Here is a 15,506-nt window from a genome sequence, read left to right as displayed (position 1 = left end):
AATGACAAATATGATAGAATGTGGTCAGTGATGAGTATAAACATATATTGTGTGTCCCACGGAGACCTACCAAATTTGAGGTGTTCCAGTGGGACAAACCTGTACATCGATTGTAACCAAATTGGCTGAGTAAGATTTGTCAGTTTTGTAATTTAATATGTTTTAATGATTACACAGAGAAGCTGTGCAGCTGTTGTTGCACCATGAAGCCTCTCCAAATATCTCAGATGAGAAGGGTTGTACTGCCCTGCACATGGCAGCCTGGACTGGCAGCGCTGAGGTCTGTCATCTGCTCCTCACACAGGGAAGTGTGCCAGCTCAAGTGAATAACCAGGTCAGCTTACTCTTTATCTTAGGTCCAGGCACATCTACAAATAATACACATGTCTTAAGGCTGAAAGTCAGATAGTTTCAATTTCAGTTCAATAAATTCCATGTACATGTAATTTTGATCTACTCATATTTGATGTATGCAATTTTCATATGCTGCAAATTAAATGTGAACATTTTATTATAGTGTATTAGTAAATAGGTATCAATACAGTGGTTAATGTTTTGGTACTTTCTAAAGATTGTGTTTCTGTTTTTTGTTCTTTTCAGAATAGCGATGGGGACACTGCATTACACTGTGCAGCCCAGTATGGGCATTACAAGGCTGTGGCTGCTTTAGCAGAGGTATGTACTTTTACATTTGTGTTATAGTTCCATTATTGTGTACTATATGCACTACACACCTTGAGCTAGTATAAATACCTGATTTACTCGTAACACTGTACATTAAATGACCTAAAGTTTCGCCCTGGGTTCCGGAAAGTGTATCCCAGGATTCATTGCATTAGTTGTGGTTGTTAGTGACTGGGCACTATGGGAGAGCATCAGGGGTGATCAGGGGTGATCAGGGGATTATTCTGACAGTTTAAGAATGTAATAAACAAGCTCACACTTCACTGAGCAGTTATTCTATGCTCCTAACACCAACATTTCATGTTTTCCTCAGTTTTAATCATTTTCAATTTTAGTACATTCACTTTGTAACAGGTTGATTGTTTTATTATCTTTAATTTGGGATAAATGGAAATTTCGGAGAAAACTGGACTACCCAGTACCTTTATGCATGTGGAGTGTCACGTCAAAGATCCAGGTTTAAACTACAGGGCTCTCTGTATTCAAGACTAGGCCTACCAGCAGACAAGATAAAGATGTCAAATTGCGATCAAAGCGACACCTATGCACGTGCGTTGCACTTGTGCAGTTCAACATCTCTTGTTCATTCTGGCGTAATTTGAAAGACTGTCAACTTCCGTCAATATTTCTTAACACTGAAACGAGTCCCCTCAGTTGAAATTTTTGTCGTACAGGTTGGTTTTATCTACATGTAGAAACAAGTCACTTACAATCACAGGACTCGAAATTTCCATGTGTCTACCTATCGATCACATGATTTTTGTCCCATAATTTGATCACGTAATTTATGTCTAGCAGGCAAAGCTGTATACAGGAAATAATAAAACATTTTGTTCATAAAGCCAGTGACAGTGTTGTGCGAACTCCTAATGTGATAACAACTTAAACAAATCCTGTCCCCTGATATGCCGACTTGCACTCAGTGCTACTGAAAAGGGATAAAAGTAAATCATGGGTGGTTTTTGGAAACCGTGTGTGGAGGATGTTTTCTGTGTTTAATGGAGGTTTCCAATATAAAAACGCATCAAAAGGAACTCTTCTGCAATAGGAGGACAGTTCCGACTGCAAAGAAACAAAAGGTGCATGTAGACTAACATACTAAATTGGAATTACATGGACATGGGAAGCTGATTACAGCTTTTAATGTTGTATCGCATCCAGAGTCCTGATAAAACCAGAATAGTCATGAAGTTTGTAAATTTAATAAAAAGTCATGACAAAGTCATGAATTTTTGTTTTGAAATGTCTGTAGCAACCTAGTGCATGTTATTGTTTATGAGGAAGGTGTGAGATTTTTACATGCCAACTTCAAGTATGACAAATCCTCAACACAGAGGGGATGAGGCAGAGTTTTTTCATGTCATTCCACATGAAGTCTACTGTACTTACTCCATATACATGTACTGTCTTCTGATTTATTGTCAGTTACACACAACTTCTCTGATTGTTACTAAAGAGACAAATTATGTGTGCATACTTTTTACTTGTTAAATGTCTTATTTGGAATGATTTCTGTGGCTGTTACAGGGTCAGGCAGATCCAATGATACGTAACCTCAAGGAGGAATCCCCCCTAGATCTGGCAGCTCAGTATGGTCGAGATGAAGTTGTCCAACTCCTCATGACCAAGCATCCCTCATTAGCATTCCATGTTCATCAGAAACACTCCCCTTTACACTTGGCATCCCGTTTTGGACACGTCGCAGTAGTGCAACGCCTTCTGAACACAGGCTTTGAGATTGGTCTCAAGGTAAGCATACCTGTACCAGCTTACACACAAGTAGTCTAATGGTGATCATGTCACCTTCTGCTCGGCAGTGACCTACCCAGCTACTGGGTGCTGGATTGCGGTTTCTGCAAGCACATAGAGTATATGACTGCTTTGTGCAGGCTAACAGAAGTACATTAAGGCAAGCAATATCACCCAATTCTTATTAAAAAAAATATCCCTGTAGTTTGTTCACAGAGTGATATGTTTGTTTCAGATTGATCATTAATGTAGTTATGCTTTTGAGAGTAATATTGAGGTATTTTTGGTGAAAACTCTGAATATTAGAATTTTTACATGATTAACAAAGTTTTTATAGCCATTTCCCCCCACATCATTAAAATACTGGAATTCAAACTCTTCATTTTATAGAAAATTAAATTTCAGCAGTTTGTCATATAAAATCTTCTAGCAGATTTTATTAATTGGAAGATTAATTAATACACAGAAATAGAAATTTATATCTTTTGCTCTGATGTCTGGAATCTGGTCCCAAAGTCAGAGGATCCCATAGTATCTCAGATTTCTTTGTATGTTTTTCTAATGCTGAAAGATGTACACGTAGAACAGCCTTGTAAAACTGTCTATGTGCAGGTGGCCTTGGAGACTGTTAAGTGACAAGCGCGTACATCTATGTACAGGTCCTGGGAGAAGTATAGAGAGCAGAGTTAGTTTAACACATATGTAATTCACTGAAGACTAAGGAAAAGGTCAGCTCTATGAAGAATATCTAGTATGTGTTGTAAAGGCACATGTGTACCGCTGTGAAGCAGGTATATAATAGGGAAGTTCATATCGGGAATAAATGGTGTATTTGTTTAACATGAAATTACAGCAGGAAAAACAAATATTCCACAATACATTACAGAATGTCTTTAATGGATAAGTAAATTAATATTTAATCAGTATGCAGGATACACAGAGAAATAGTGAATTGCAACAGATAGTGATGTATGCTAGTATCTGCCAACCACCATGTTTATGTAGATTCCCACACAACCAACATTCCTTTACCCTTGGAGCAATTTGTCTGTCTGACGACGAAAACTGAAAGTAATATATAGCATTTTACCAACGATAGTGGATGGAAAAGCAGTCTCATATGGCCTGCTATACATCAACTTCAGATCCCAGTCTACACACATGCTGCTTTATTCTGTATGGAAGATTGTACCTGCAAAATGATTTAGTGAGCACAGGGAATAAAAAACTTGGAAGAAAGAAAGATAAAGTTGGCAAATATATAACCAATCTACACTTTGGTGGCACTGACTCCCTATGAAAACTGCTGAGGTAAACTGGAAGATTAGCATTTTTTTCTTTTCTTTTCTTGAACACCTTCAGCAGAATAGAATTTATTGTCAATTTCATTGTAAATGTATACAAAAACTATCTAACTAACTGAAAGCTTGATTCTGTATACAGCAATAAAATTAAATTTTAACAGTTTCAAAAATATAATCTGGCTGGCACAGTTATGATTTCAAATGTCATACATTTTTTTAGCGGGTTGGTGGTAGTGATTTATTTTCAAGCCTTAGGCATATTGCTATTTGTGTTGAACATATACTCTGTGGAATCAGTTACATACACGTATGTTAGTCATAAATTGCTTGTCCAGTATAATTAGTTCTAAACTTGGAATGGAAACCTTGGCATTTACTTGAGTGAGATACATGAAGGGTTCTGGAGAAAAGGATATTTGCTTTTTTTACGAGTTCGTGTAAAGTCTGTTACTGTGTTGTATGGTTCAGATTGCATCATTTGATAGCCCTTCTATTATTGTAAATGTCATTAGATCTGTCAAATTTCAAGCTTGGCCAATGTGTACATCTCACTTGTGAAATGGATGCATGAGAGTTATCTGGAAGAATATCACATATTCTCTGTGACCTTTTGTGATCCATTTTTCAGTTTAAATATATCTTTCTTTTGTTTCACTCAGGAGAATTTAAGATTGCTGTCAGCCAATGTGCTGTATGTATGTGCATGTAACTGCATGTAGGTTACCTCCTGTTGTTCAACCTGTGATTGGCAGGTGGATTGTTAGCACAATGTTTACAGACAAGTCACAAATACATAGCTAAGCAAAAGATTGGCAGAAATCCTTTGTTTGATACTAGTGACCTTGAGGATTGAAATACATGTAGAAGTCAAAACAGATTATAGCAACCATCCCTCCTGATAATGCCCTTCTAAAACTCTCATTTACCTAAGGTTTTGTGTATTTTTAGACGCGTACAACCTTGGAAGAGATTTCTTAGTGAGATGAATTATTGACAAACAGATTCATCATGTTTGTTCCATGATTGTAGACATGAGACCAAATATATTCCACAGAATACATGCATTGAAATCCACACTTAATGATGGAACAAATGGGTTATCTTATAAAGCACTTAATTATTGCTTGCTCTTCTGTCCAAAATCATATGTGGTAATATGTTTCACTGAATGTGGAGATTTTCTTTTTGAGGATTAAACAAAGTGTGTGATGAACATTGAAACTTAGAAAATGTGTAGTTTGATTTCATACATCCTCATATTTTTAGAAACTTTGATATATTCATGTTCATAAACTAGATTGCACAGCTGATTCTTTGTATACTGCCCAGTGATGTCCTAGCCACTCAGTCACAGTGACAAGTGTGATATGACACACAGTGTATTGTCCGGGAGGACTTTGCCCATCTGGGCCCCTACATCCACCGGTATGTTGGACTCCCAGCCCACTTGTAGCATGCATGTACATATACCGTATGTGACAGTGCATGGGTACAGAGAAGAGGTGTGACTCAGAGTCACTGCTGATACTGATGATGTCACAGGGATTCCATGTTAACATCCTTGTCATATGACTGAAAAATTGTTAAGTACAACTTTAAACCCCAAGCACTCACTCACTTACTCACTCCATGTTAACATGGATCAATCCCATGTACATACAGACCACTGTGTCTGCTTTGTGTTGTTATAATGACCTATTTAACACCTGGCAGGTAGAGCGCATTGTTATAGCAGGGCAAATGGTTACAGCCTGCTTACCTGCACACAAGCTACCTGGTTGTGTGTACAAGTGACAGTTCAGTGTGTACAAATGTAGGTCACTTCATCAGCTGGAGCCAAATCTCAAATTGCATAAGCCACTTCAACACCTCCATTGAAAACTATAAAATGCTTTTCACTCAAAATGAAAATCACCATGATGATCATTATAGATAACAACTCATCATAGATTTATAAAAGAACAAGGATTAATAATATTGTTACATTCATTTTTTTTAAGATCTTTAAATACTTTTTGGCACCTAGGCCTGCTTAACCTATTTTTTAACATGTCTTTAACCAGGTTAATACAAGCCTCTTTCTGATTTGGCCGGTCAGTGCTGTCAATCAAAATAATCTGACTGACCGCAATTGCGAGTCCAAATACTATATCAGCCAACTAGAAAACTTGATATTTGTTGAGGTCGCCAGTTTGACAAGTTTGTTTGGGAACTGGTTATTATTGATGTGTCTATCAGTCAATTTCAGTCTATTTGCCCTTATTTATGTCTACATGAATTGTACATCTCCATTGAAGAAAACAGTTTTAGGATAGTTGGCATTGTTATACCAGCACTTGTTAACGCGACAAGCATGTAAATTGTTCTTTTATGGGCAGAATAAATCTTTTCCCAACATCAGGGGAGGGTATAAAGATAAAGTTCTAATTTGTGGCACATGTGGACTATTCCAGTAATTTTTCCTGTTGTAGATATTTTTACTTGATCGGAAAGCTTTGAAAAAAACAGGAAAATCATAAAAATATAAAGATTGGACAGACTTAAGAGGGGGAATTTCAGTATCACTATCAACAAAATATCGGCAAAAAAAAAAAACTTAGTCCTGCTGAAACCACAAGAAGGATTTCTTTTCCAGAAATGAGCTCAAGGATATCATTTTGGTCATATAAAATAGCTCATAAACAGATCTGAATGATGAAATATATGAACATGAATACTCCCTGAAAATAAATGTAGAAAATTGAGAAGGCGTTCCATTATTTTTTTTCCTGAATATGTATATCATGTACATTAGTTTTCACATCAGTTGAATCCTTCACTAAAAGATCTTAAAGACATGTGGCTCTGATGTAAAGTGTCTGATAGGACTTTAGCCTGGTAGGATTCAGCCTGTGAGAAAATGAAGACCAGCTGCTCTTTTGTTGTGTTAGGATAAGGTATTAATCTGATGAGGGATGCTGTGTCAAGACATAGGTGACTTGGTGCTTCAGCTTCCTCACCGACATGATAGATCAGGGCCTCTAAATATAGCTCCTGCTTATGACATTAAAAAATAAATTGAAGGAAGAGAGGGAAATCAACAGGGATTTAATGCAATATACAGTTAAGGTACTTTGCTTGAATGCAAATGTTAACATGTGTTTTTCTCTTGAGTCTCTTGTGGTAAGATGATGTGTGTAAATGAGAAGTGACAGTGACGGAAGTGATGCTGCCTCCAAAATCTATACTTTGGCCATTAGCTCTAACACTGGCATGTCCTCAGGATGTGCCGATTCTTCTCTCTGTGTCTCTCTCTCTTTAGCTAAGCCTATGGTTGCAGCCATGCCCTCCTCTCCCTTTGTCTTGACTCGCTCAAATCAGATGAACTGTCATCCCCCTCAGGTACAGGGCTTTAGCCCAAGGTCAAACCACTGTACCACCGGCATTTAGCTCGCTCTCTAGGGTTGGAGATGGAGGTACGTGCCACTGTTCGGACTTTCCACTTATAGCACAGCCTTCCTATTGATTCTCAAGGCTATGATCAATGGCCAGGCTGATAAATATGGCTGACAATATTGCTAACATCAGCATCTATAGGAATGAAAATTACTCCCTCTTTTTTTTTTTTTTTTTTGCTTTTAGGTGAAAGGACAGACATACACTTTATGGCTTTCTTGTGTAATTTACTAGATGTGTGTGATATCTGGAGCCTTTTTCTGATCTGTCCATTAGATAGATGTGACATGGTTGTTATGGGCAAACCTCGAGGGATGTTACAGTCTGTATTTATAAGGAAAAACACTCTCGGTTATAATGTTTGTATGTAAGAGTATAACCTTTTTCATATCCATAGAACTTTTCAGAAATCAAGCGTAAAATAACACCGGCATATGCTGTTACCTAACTATTATTTGTTGAACCTGAAGGGTATAATTTTCTGTCTGACATTGATGGAGTTGTTGAGTGAAGATAGAACACATAAATGTTTGAACAGTTTCAGTGATCGCATTACATGTGTTATCAAGGAAATATTTGTTTTACCAAGCCGTGAATCATCCCAGCAGATTGATGCCATATTTGAGCAAGCTGCATGTATCTGGTCTAGATTTGGTTGGACTATAAATTCCTTCCCCATTTCCAGCTAACAAATGCAACGGTGTGCAGATGTTAAGGTAGTGATCTGCACAGGGTGTTGCTGTGTCCTTCAAAAGCCTTTTCAAAAATATTTAAATGGCCAGACATGAGAAGGAATCAAATAAAATTTGAATTTTTGACCCAAAGTATTGATTACTTTGCACCCTGTAATTGACTTCCTCTTTTAGATTTTTTACATTTTTTCTTGTTTGATTCCTTAGCAATGCCTTCTATTTTTTAATGGTTTTTTTCTCCCTGAAAATTAAATAAGGATGAAACAGTTCTGGATATAAATATAAACCTGTCTGTAAACAATTCATACATGTATAAAGTGTTTCCACAGACTACTATCTATATGTACAGTGTACGTCTACTGTAGGATGTATACACATGCATTGTACATGTGAAGTATTTTAATTTATACACATGTATTACCGTGACTGAGCTTTAGACTGTTATGAGCATTATTTGTGTATGTTTGTTTCAAACTTATAACAGTTCTTTTGTTGAGGGAGATTAATGTAGCTTAGCTGTAAAGTGTGCAATCCTCAGCCAGTAATGAATAAGGTGTGGGTTCAACTCTGGCCTTGGGCAGACACATTTTTGATTCCCTCACATTTATTGTCATTGGGACCTTGGAGGCAATAAGCACTTCAACACGTTCTTGTGTCTTTTCATGCAATCTTGCATTCAACGAAGATAATTTGCCTCCACCAATATGATATGCAAGTATGTGTTGTCCCAGGTGGGAAAGTTTGATAATAACTAACCAAAGAGCACGGTTTACTGGAGACATTCAGGATTCCATCACCAGCATATCTGGCTGTCATCGTGTAATTGATAAATTCTTCAGTATGGAGTTAAACAATCACATAAATAAATGCAAAAAAAAATAAAAAAAAAATAAAAAAAAAAAATAATAAATATTCAGGATAAATCTCTTTTTTTTCTTTCTCTTGTATATGTGTTCTGTTTCCGGGAATCCCGTGCAGATGTAAGCTCTGTGCTTAATGGCTAATGTGTTTGTGTTCCAGACATCCCATGGCACAGCTCTGCACGAGGCATGCTGTTACTGTAAAGCAGACGCCATTAGATTATTGCTTGACAAAGGTAAGTACATAGATCTGTGCCCAACAAGGTTCACTTTAAGCCTTTGTGAAGAAACAAATTATTAATCAGCGGGCTGAGAACCTTCCCTATAAGAGCTGTTCCCCCTGGAAGCTTAAGAGGCTGGAACTCACTATTGCCACGTACAAGTGTGAGGGCCACCTTTACGTTCTCAGCTGACAGCTTTCTGAATTATACAGCTGCAAACAGGTTCTGCTGACCATTTGGAGTGCTACATGCACCTGTGTGTAATTTAGGTGTTTAATTTATTTTAGTGTCCTTCTGAGGAGAAAAATTTTGTTCTAAAAAATGAAACATACAGTTATGAAAATATAAGTACATGTACACACAAAATAAACCTCACCGATTTGTGACTTAATATCGAGTATTTGACTTCCACGAAATCTCTGGAGAGCCACGTAAAGCGTTTTACGAGTAAAGGAAAAAAGTAGATTAAAATCCCATGGCTCTCGCAAGATTTCCACAGATGTTGAACACTGCTTGATGATTAATATGCATAAAGCATTCATTATTTCTAAGGGGAAAATTCCTGCACTTACATGTACAGATGACAGTACAAAAATAATCATGCATTTACGACCTACGGGTGCTTCCGTTACATGTGTTTCTGTTGTTGTCCAGAAGGTGGTATACGGTGACATATACTAGTGCTGTCTGCATACTGTTAGTTATACAGGGTGCTGTTGGTGACTTGTCAGGAGGAAATGCCAGTGCTAATGAGAAGGTTAAGCTTGAGATTAGCCTGTTGTCTTGGAGATAAGGCTTTAAGTGTAGACATTTCTAACATCTGCTCTAGCCTCCTCAGAACAGGTCTGCTGGGTAATTAATTCAGTCCCCAACCCTCCCTCTGGCACTTGTTACACATTTAGGTGGCCTTGAGAGAGACGGCACAAATTAACTTCTGTTCTACATTTTCAGACTGTTATGATATCAGCTCATATCTTTACAAGTGTGGTTTTCTTCTTTGGCTAAAATTTTCCCTCTCTCATTGATTTTTGACTGAGCCATGCCGTGCATGTGTGAAACATTGGTGCAGGCAACCCATGACAATTGTGGCTTTAATTTGGGATGGGTTGTGTTAAGTTGTACAGGAGGCCCTGGGCACGTTTGGCCATCCTGTGAAATATCCCTGGAGTATTTGTGTTAAATATTAGCCGGGTGCTCACTGGCACCAACTAGAACGATTTCTGGCACTTTGTCATAGATATTTGCATTCCACCATGTGCTGTCCGCCATAATGGCTGCATACAATTATTACATTGCATTCATTGCCATTAAATGTATTATCTTCAATCTTGTACCATGTTAGTCATATAAACACCACAGAGTCAAGTGTCATCATTACCTCTGTGCCTGTTGGAGCAAATACATGTAAACATACTGCAGATACATGATTTGTAGAAAGGTTGTCTGTGGCAAGGCCAGCAGAACCCTTCATCAAAGGCGTATGGTATTGGTGGTGATTGTCAATTTTTTCTTGGTCTATCATAAAATGTGACAAGGTACGTAACTTTGTTCCATTACATTTAAGACAACTTATTTTTCAGACTGTGTTATACATCATTGTGATTATGTGGTTTGTTTCATTTGATATTTCCAATTGAAAACAGCAGACATTTCTGAGTTAGCAAAGTAGAGTACTGTGGCAACTCCGATCTTGAAGCATCAACCAACTTCCACAGCCATTAGACTCCATTCTTGAAAGTGGTTTGAATAATACCAAAACATTAAATCATGCATGATCATTTGTCATGCATAGCCCAGTAGCTTGCTTCCTCTCCGGCTGTACGTGGGAACGTCTGCCTGCAACCTGCGGATGGTTGTGGGTTTTTCAGTGGGCTCTGCCCGGTTTCCACCCACCATAATGTTGTTCACCGTCGTATAAGTGAAATATTCTTGAGTACAGCGTAAAACACCAGTCAGATACATAAATAAATAAATAGCCCAGTACTTTGTGAAGCTCACTAGTAAAAATTGAACTACATGTAAGAAGAGTGGAAAAAGATGGGTAATTTGGTATTTTTATGGAAAATTACAATATTTCTAAGATTTCACACAGCTTTTCCTATGTGCTTATGCCTTGTTGAGATCTTTAGTCAGCATAGAATCAAACTAAAGAATCCATAGAGATGCCTGTGTATGGTGAGCCTCTTTGGCCAAGCAGCCTAGATTAAGTTCAGACCACTAACCCTTAAGCATTTAGTTTGCAGGTTCAAATCCAGCTGCAGTTACCTCCCACTCAGTTTTAATGTTACACTTAAAAGTGTAAAGGTACCTGGGGATCCTTAGCAATGCAGGGTGGTGTGTTAGCTATGTGGGGTGATGTAGCTACAAAGGGTTATGTATTATCCATGTGGGGTGATGTGATAGTTATGCAGGGTGGTGAGTTAGCTATGTTTGGTGATATGGTAGTTACACAGGGTGGTGAGTTAGCTATGTGGGGTGATGTGGTAGTTACGCAGGGTGGTGAGTTAGCTATGTTTGGTGATATGGTAGTCACACAGGGTGATGAGTTAGCTATGTGGAGTGATGTGGTAGTTACGCAGGGTGGTGAGTTAACTATGTGTGGGGTGATGTGGTAGTTACACAGGGTGGTGAGTTAGCTATGTGGGGTGATGTGGAAGCTACACAGGGTGGTGAGTTAGCTATGTGGGGTGATGTGGTTGTTGCGCAGGGTGGTGAGTTAGCTATGTATAAGTAAATTGTATTTTTAGCTTATGTAGTTTATGTTATGCTCGGAGCATCGGCGTTCAATAACAGAGAAAGCAATGTTGCAGCAGATGTAGTATGGGGTAGTATCTCAACAGGTCCTGCATGTAATGAGGGTTTGCATACATGTATAGCGCAATAACACAAGAAGGATGTTCCATCGTTGATGCACTGTTTTCATAACAATTACTGTAAATAACAAACTTCCTGACTGGGTCTGTTGTGTATTAGAATCGATGTTATGGTAAATGTTAGAGGTATATGTAGTATCTAAAAATGTTCTGTATGTATTCAGCTGAGGTTTTACATACAGTCATATAAAGCACAATGGCATAAGGGAGGAGCATTTATGTGTCTCCTACAGGCAAGCCCTGTCGAAGCCATGCTATCAAATCTTGTTTCAACAATCAAAAGTTGTTTTTGTTTTGTTTTTTTGTTTTTTGCAGTGATTGGTTTTTTCTGCATGCATGATTATGTACGCTGTTATGATAGACACAAGTGCACAAGTGTGTTATTTATGTACTTCAGATGTCACTTACCCTGAATCTTCATACATATATTGGCATGCATTTACAGGGATGGAATTCTAAAATGAAGCCTCTTTATGTTGAAGTTGTTCCTGGATGCCAGCAAAGATAAGCTTTTGAAATTTTTAGAACCATTGTTGAGCTATTTACTTCTACAATTTTGTATTTCTTTATTTGAAGGTATTCCTGTATCAGAGAAGGACAGTCAAGGGAAAACAGCCATTGATATACTAACAGCTCTGAACACACAGATAGCTTTGGACATGATAACACTGATCAAAGGTAAGCAAACAGGTTCCTCCTTATCAACAACTGCATTCTTTTATACAGAAAAGTGCTTTCATAGCTATAAATTCTCATTCTCTGTGTCTGCAGTATTTTAAATATTTGAAACTGTTCATGTAGTGAACGAATGTTATGCAAGGTTCATAAAGGGTCTTTAAAACTGAGAAACCTGGAGATTGGAAAAGTTAAAAGTAACTCTCAGTTCTGTGAATTTTGTACATGTAGTTAGGCCAAGAAAAAAAATTGAAATTGAGAACTAACTTGGCTGTGGGCTAATATATATGTACACAACAGTCACTTGGCATATACATATAAATTAATTTATACTCAGCTGTTTATGAGTGAAAATTCAACTGATAAGTTCATTTCGACATATGATTGTTAACTATTTATTACTAGTTTTCTGGAAAATGTGAATTTTGGAAGTGACAATGCCTGGAAATTTCACATCATTAAGGTGGATGAACCATGTCATGATTTACAAGCCTATCACAATTATAGCCAAGAGTTCAAGCCCGGCTCATTCTATTAAAGCTGATTTTGTCTTGACATTTTACCGACATCTGGGCTACTCTTCATGAGTTAAAGGGAGATTTGTCTTGTTACTTCCACTCATCAGTAATATAATTGTCAATATTAAAGCATAACATTAAGTAATTATTATCATTGTTAAAATTAAGAAATAAGTCTGCCAACTTGCTATTACCAGGAAAGCCATGCATTTCCATTTGTTAAAAGCATATCAGTACATAAGAAGGGTTTTGAACATCTCTTCAGCTTTCCCTGATAATGTATATGTCAGCATGAACTCTTATGGAATGTAATATGAACAGATACATAGCCTACGGTGTACATGTACTTTCCCACCAAGGTTAAATTACATGCTAAGGGCATAAGGTGTTTTGTAATGCCTATAATCTTATGAAATAACAGAGGAATGACCTTTATTTATTTGTCCTGCCAAAAACATCCATTTACCCTTAATTACTGCCATTTGTTGACACTCTGTTAGCTTGTACTGTTTTATTGAGCTCAATAAATGATAGGTACTGCTGTGTTATGAGTGTTCAGTTGAAATAGTACTGAGCTCAAAGGTCAATGGGATGATAGGGGGTGATGAGTGTTATACGTTGGAGAAAATTAATCATCAAGAACATGGAGGGTGACATTCACACATGATAGCAGGACAATCGCAGGCTTAAGCACTCCAGGGACAGAAATAACCTGTGGTTGCAGCTCTGACTAAAGCCTGCTTTAAGTACTCTGGGACTATTCTAGGCCTTAACTGATAAGGCTGTGGTATAGATTGCAGTCAGAACAGGATGTAGTCCTGGAGCATTAGAACAATGTATGTATTACTGGAGGACTTGTGGGCCTAGGAGACCTCATTGTTCTGTTACAAAAGCTCAAGATAATCTCATATGAATATATTCATGCAAAGATTTTTGTGCAGTGTAAAATTTTACATTATCCAGTTTCTGTTTTAAAATTCTGTTTAAAAACAGTGATTGTATGTTATCTACAAATTTAACACAGTGGAGTTTCAATCTACAAACAGGTATAGAGGGCATTAGTTGAAAGAAAAAAACAAGCCAAGGTATAAATTCAAATGAACATGATTTCAAACAGTTTAGGAAAAAGTTTCTTTAAATAGCAATTGTATGTACTGTTCAGATCTTGGGTCAAAAAACAAAAAAAAAAGGTTTAAAATTGAATGAAAATGATTTCCAATAGTTTTTCACAAATTACAACCACAGATAGCTGGCAAATTAGCCTTATTATCTGTTACATTTACCTCACAGTGACAGTATAATACATGCAGTGAAGCATCTCAAAGATGAATGAGGGGAGGGGAGGCTAGGGGGCTGTGGAGGGGTGTTTTGTGGAAGCAGTGGAAGCTTCCACAATTTAATATTCAGGAACACCAAGGCGGGATGATTACCTTGGATTTTTGTGTTTGCACATGTATATCTACTATGAATGTTTCTGTATAAATTTCAAACCCTAGTAATGAACAGCTGTTCTCATACACATGCATATACCTCTTTGGGCTTGTTTTCGTATGAACATATTCCTTGCAGAGCACATGTTGCAATATGCAACTTGATCAATATTATTGTTCTGCTGTTCTGCTGCTGTTAGCTGCATCATCTAATATTCATGAGAAGTAGGATTTGAGGCAAAGGAGCCTGCTTGTTCTCTGTGTTAATTGACACCCTGTCACACACTAGCATCTTTATTCTATTTTCTCTTTAGATTTAAATAGTTGTCGTATCTATCTGTGTGATGTGTCAGTTCCTTGCTTAGGAGTGCTTAACAACTCTACAAACATTGTTTACTAAGTGCTTTTTGCTGCCTTATTTGATTGTGATGTGTGTTCCCACCTGCATATCTAATTCTAGTTGGTTGGGGGCTGTTTGATTGGCCATATGTAATATTACTCTGATTGCCATCTTTTGACAGATTATTTGAAAAAAAGTGAAGCAGCTCAAGGACATGGTGAAGCATCCCAACCTGAAGAAGTTAAAAAGGGACCAAACTCCAGTTCTACAGGAACGGACTTGCATTCCAGTATAAAGGCTGAAGAAAGCTTACATTCCAGTGGTACCCAAAAGGGCTCTCATTCCAATCCTCCTGAAGTGGGCTCAAACTCCTCTGTTGCCATAGCAGGGAAGGAGGTTACCCCCTTATCCTCAGGGCTACAAGTTCATGTGGAGGACCTGACCACAGAGCCAGAGTATGACAGCCCTGTAGGGGTATCTGTCCCTCCGGCTAATACAGAGACTACCTCACCTATCTACGCCAAACCTAATAAACAAAAAGCTGCAGGGGAGCCTCCATCCAGGTGCGCAAGATTTTATAGAATTATAATATACCATGTGCATGTATTTCTTCCCCAATTCTTTTCACAATTTAATTGGATAGCATGTTTTAAAGAAAGAAAATTATTTGGAACAGAACAATTTTATTGGTCTTGACCAAGCTCTAAGGGCCTATCGGCAAACAT

General features: G+C 37.7%; 1 protein-coding gene across 6 annotated transcripts in view; it reads left to right on the top strand.

The window, feature by feature from the left end:
* LOC135468189 (ankyrin repeat and SAM domain-containing protein 1A-like) overlaps positions 1–15,506 on the top strand; it is a 75,091-nt gene that overhangs the window by 1,945 nt on the left and 57,640 nt on the right. For 5 of the 6 annotated variants that reach the window (XM_064746294.1, XM_064746296.1, XM_064746291.1 and 2 more), the window contains exons 3-8: positions 178–334; positions 601–675; positions 2,212–2,433; positions 8,885–8,960; positions 12,395–12,496; positions 14,963–15,344. In XM_064746294.1, coding sequence (XP_064602364.1) covers positions 178–334; positions 601–675; positions 2,212–2,433; positions 8,885–8,960; positions 12,395–12,496; positions 14,963–15,344 — 1,014 coding nt within the window. Of the gene's footprint in view, positions 1–177; positions 335–600; positions 676–2,211; positions 2,434–8,884; positions 8,961–10,365; positions 10,481–12,394; positions 12,497–14,962; positions 15,345–15,506 lie in introns of those variants that run through there. The other variant, XM_064746297.1, reaches the window with a different exon arrangement.

Source organism: Liolophura sinensis, chromosome 6 (assembly GCF_032854445.1).
Source record: "Liolophura sinensis isolate JHLJ2023 chromosome 6, CUHK_Ljap_v2, whole genome shotgun sequence".
Classification (NCBI taxonomy): Eukaryota; Metazoa; Mollusca; class Polyplacophora; order Chitonida; family Chitonidae; genus Liolophura; species Liolophura sinensis.
The sequence above is the reverse complement of the archived record's forward strand: the minus strand, read 5'-3'. Positions and strand labels throughout refer to the sequence as shown.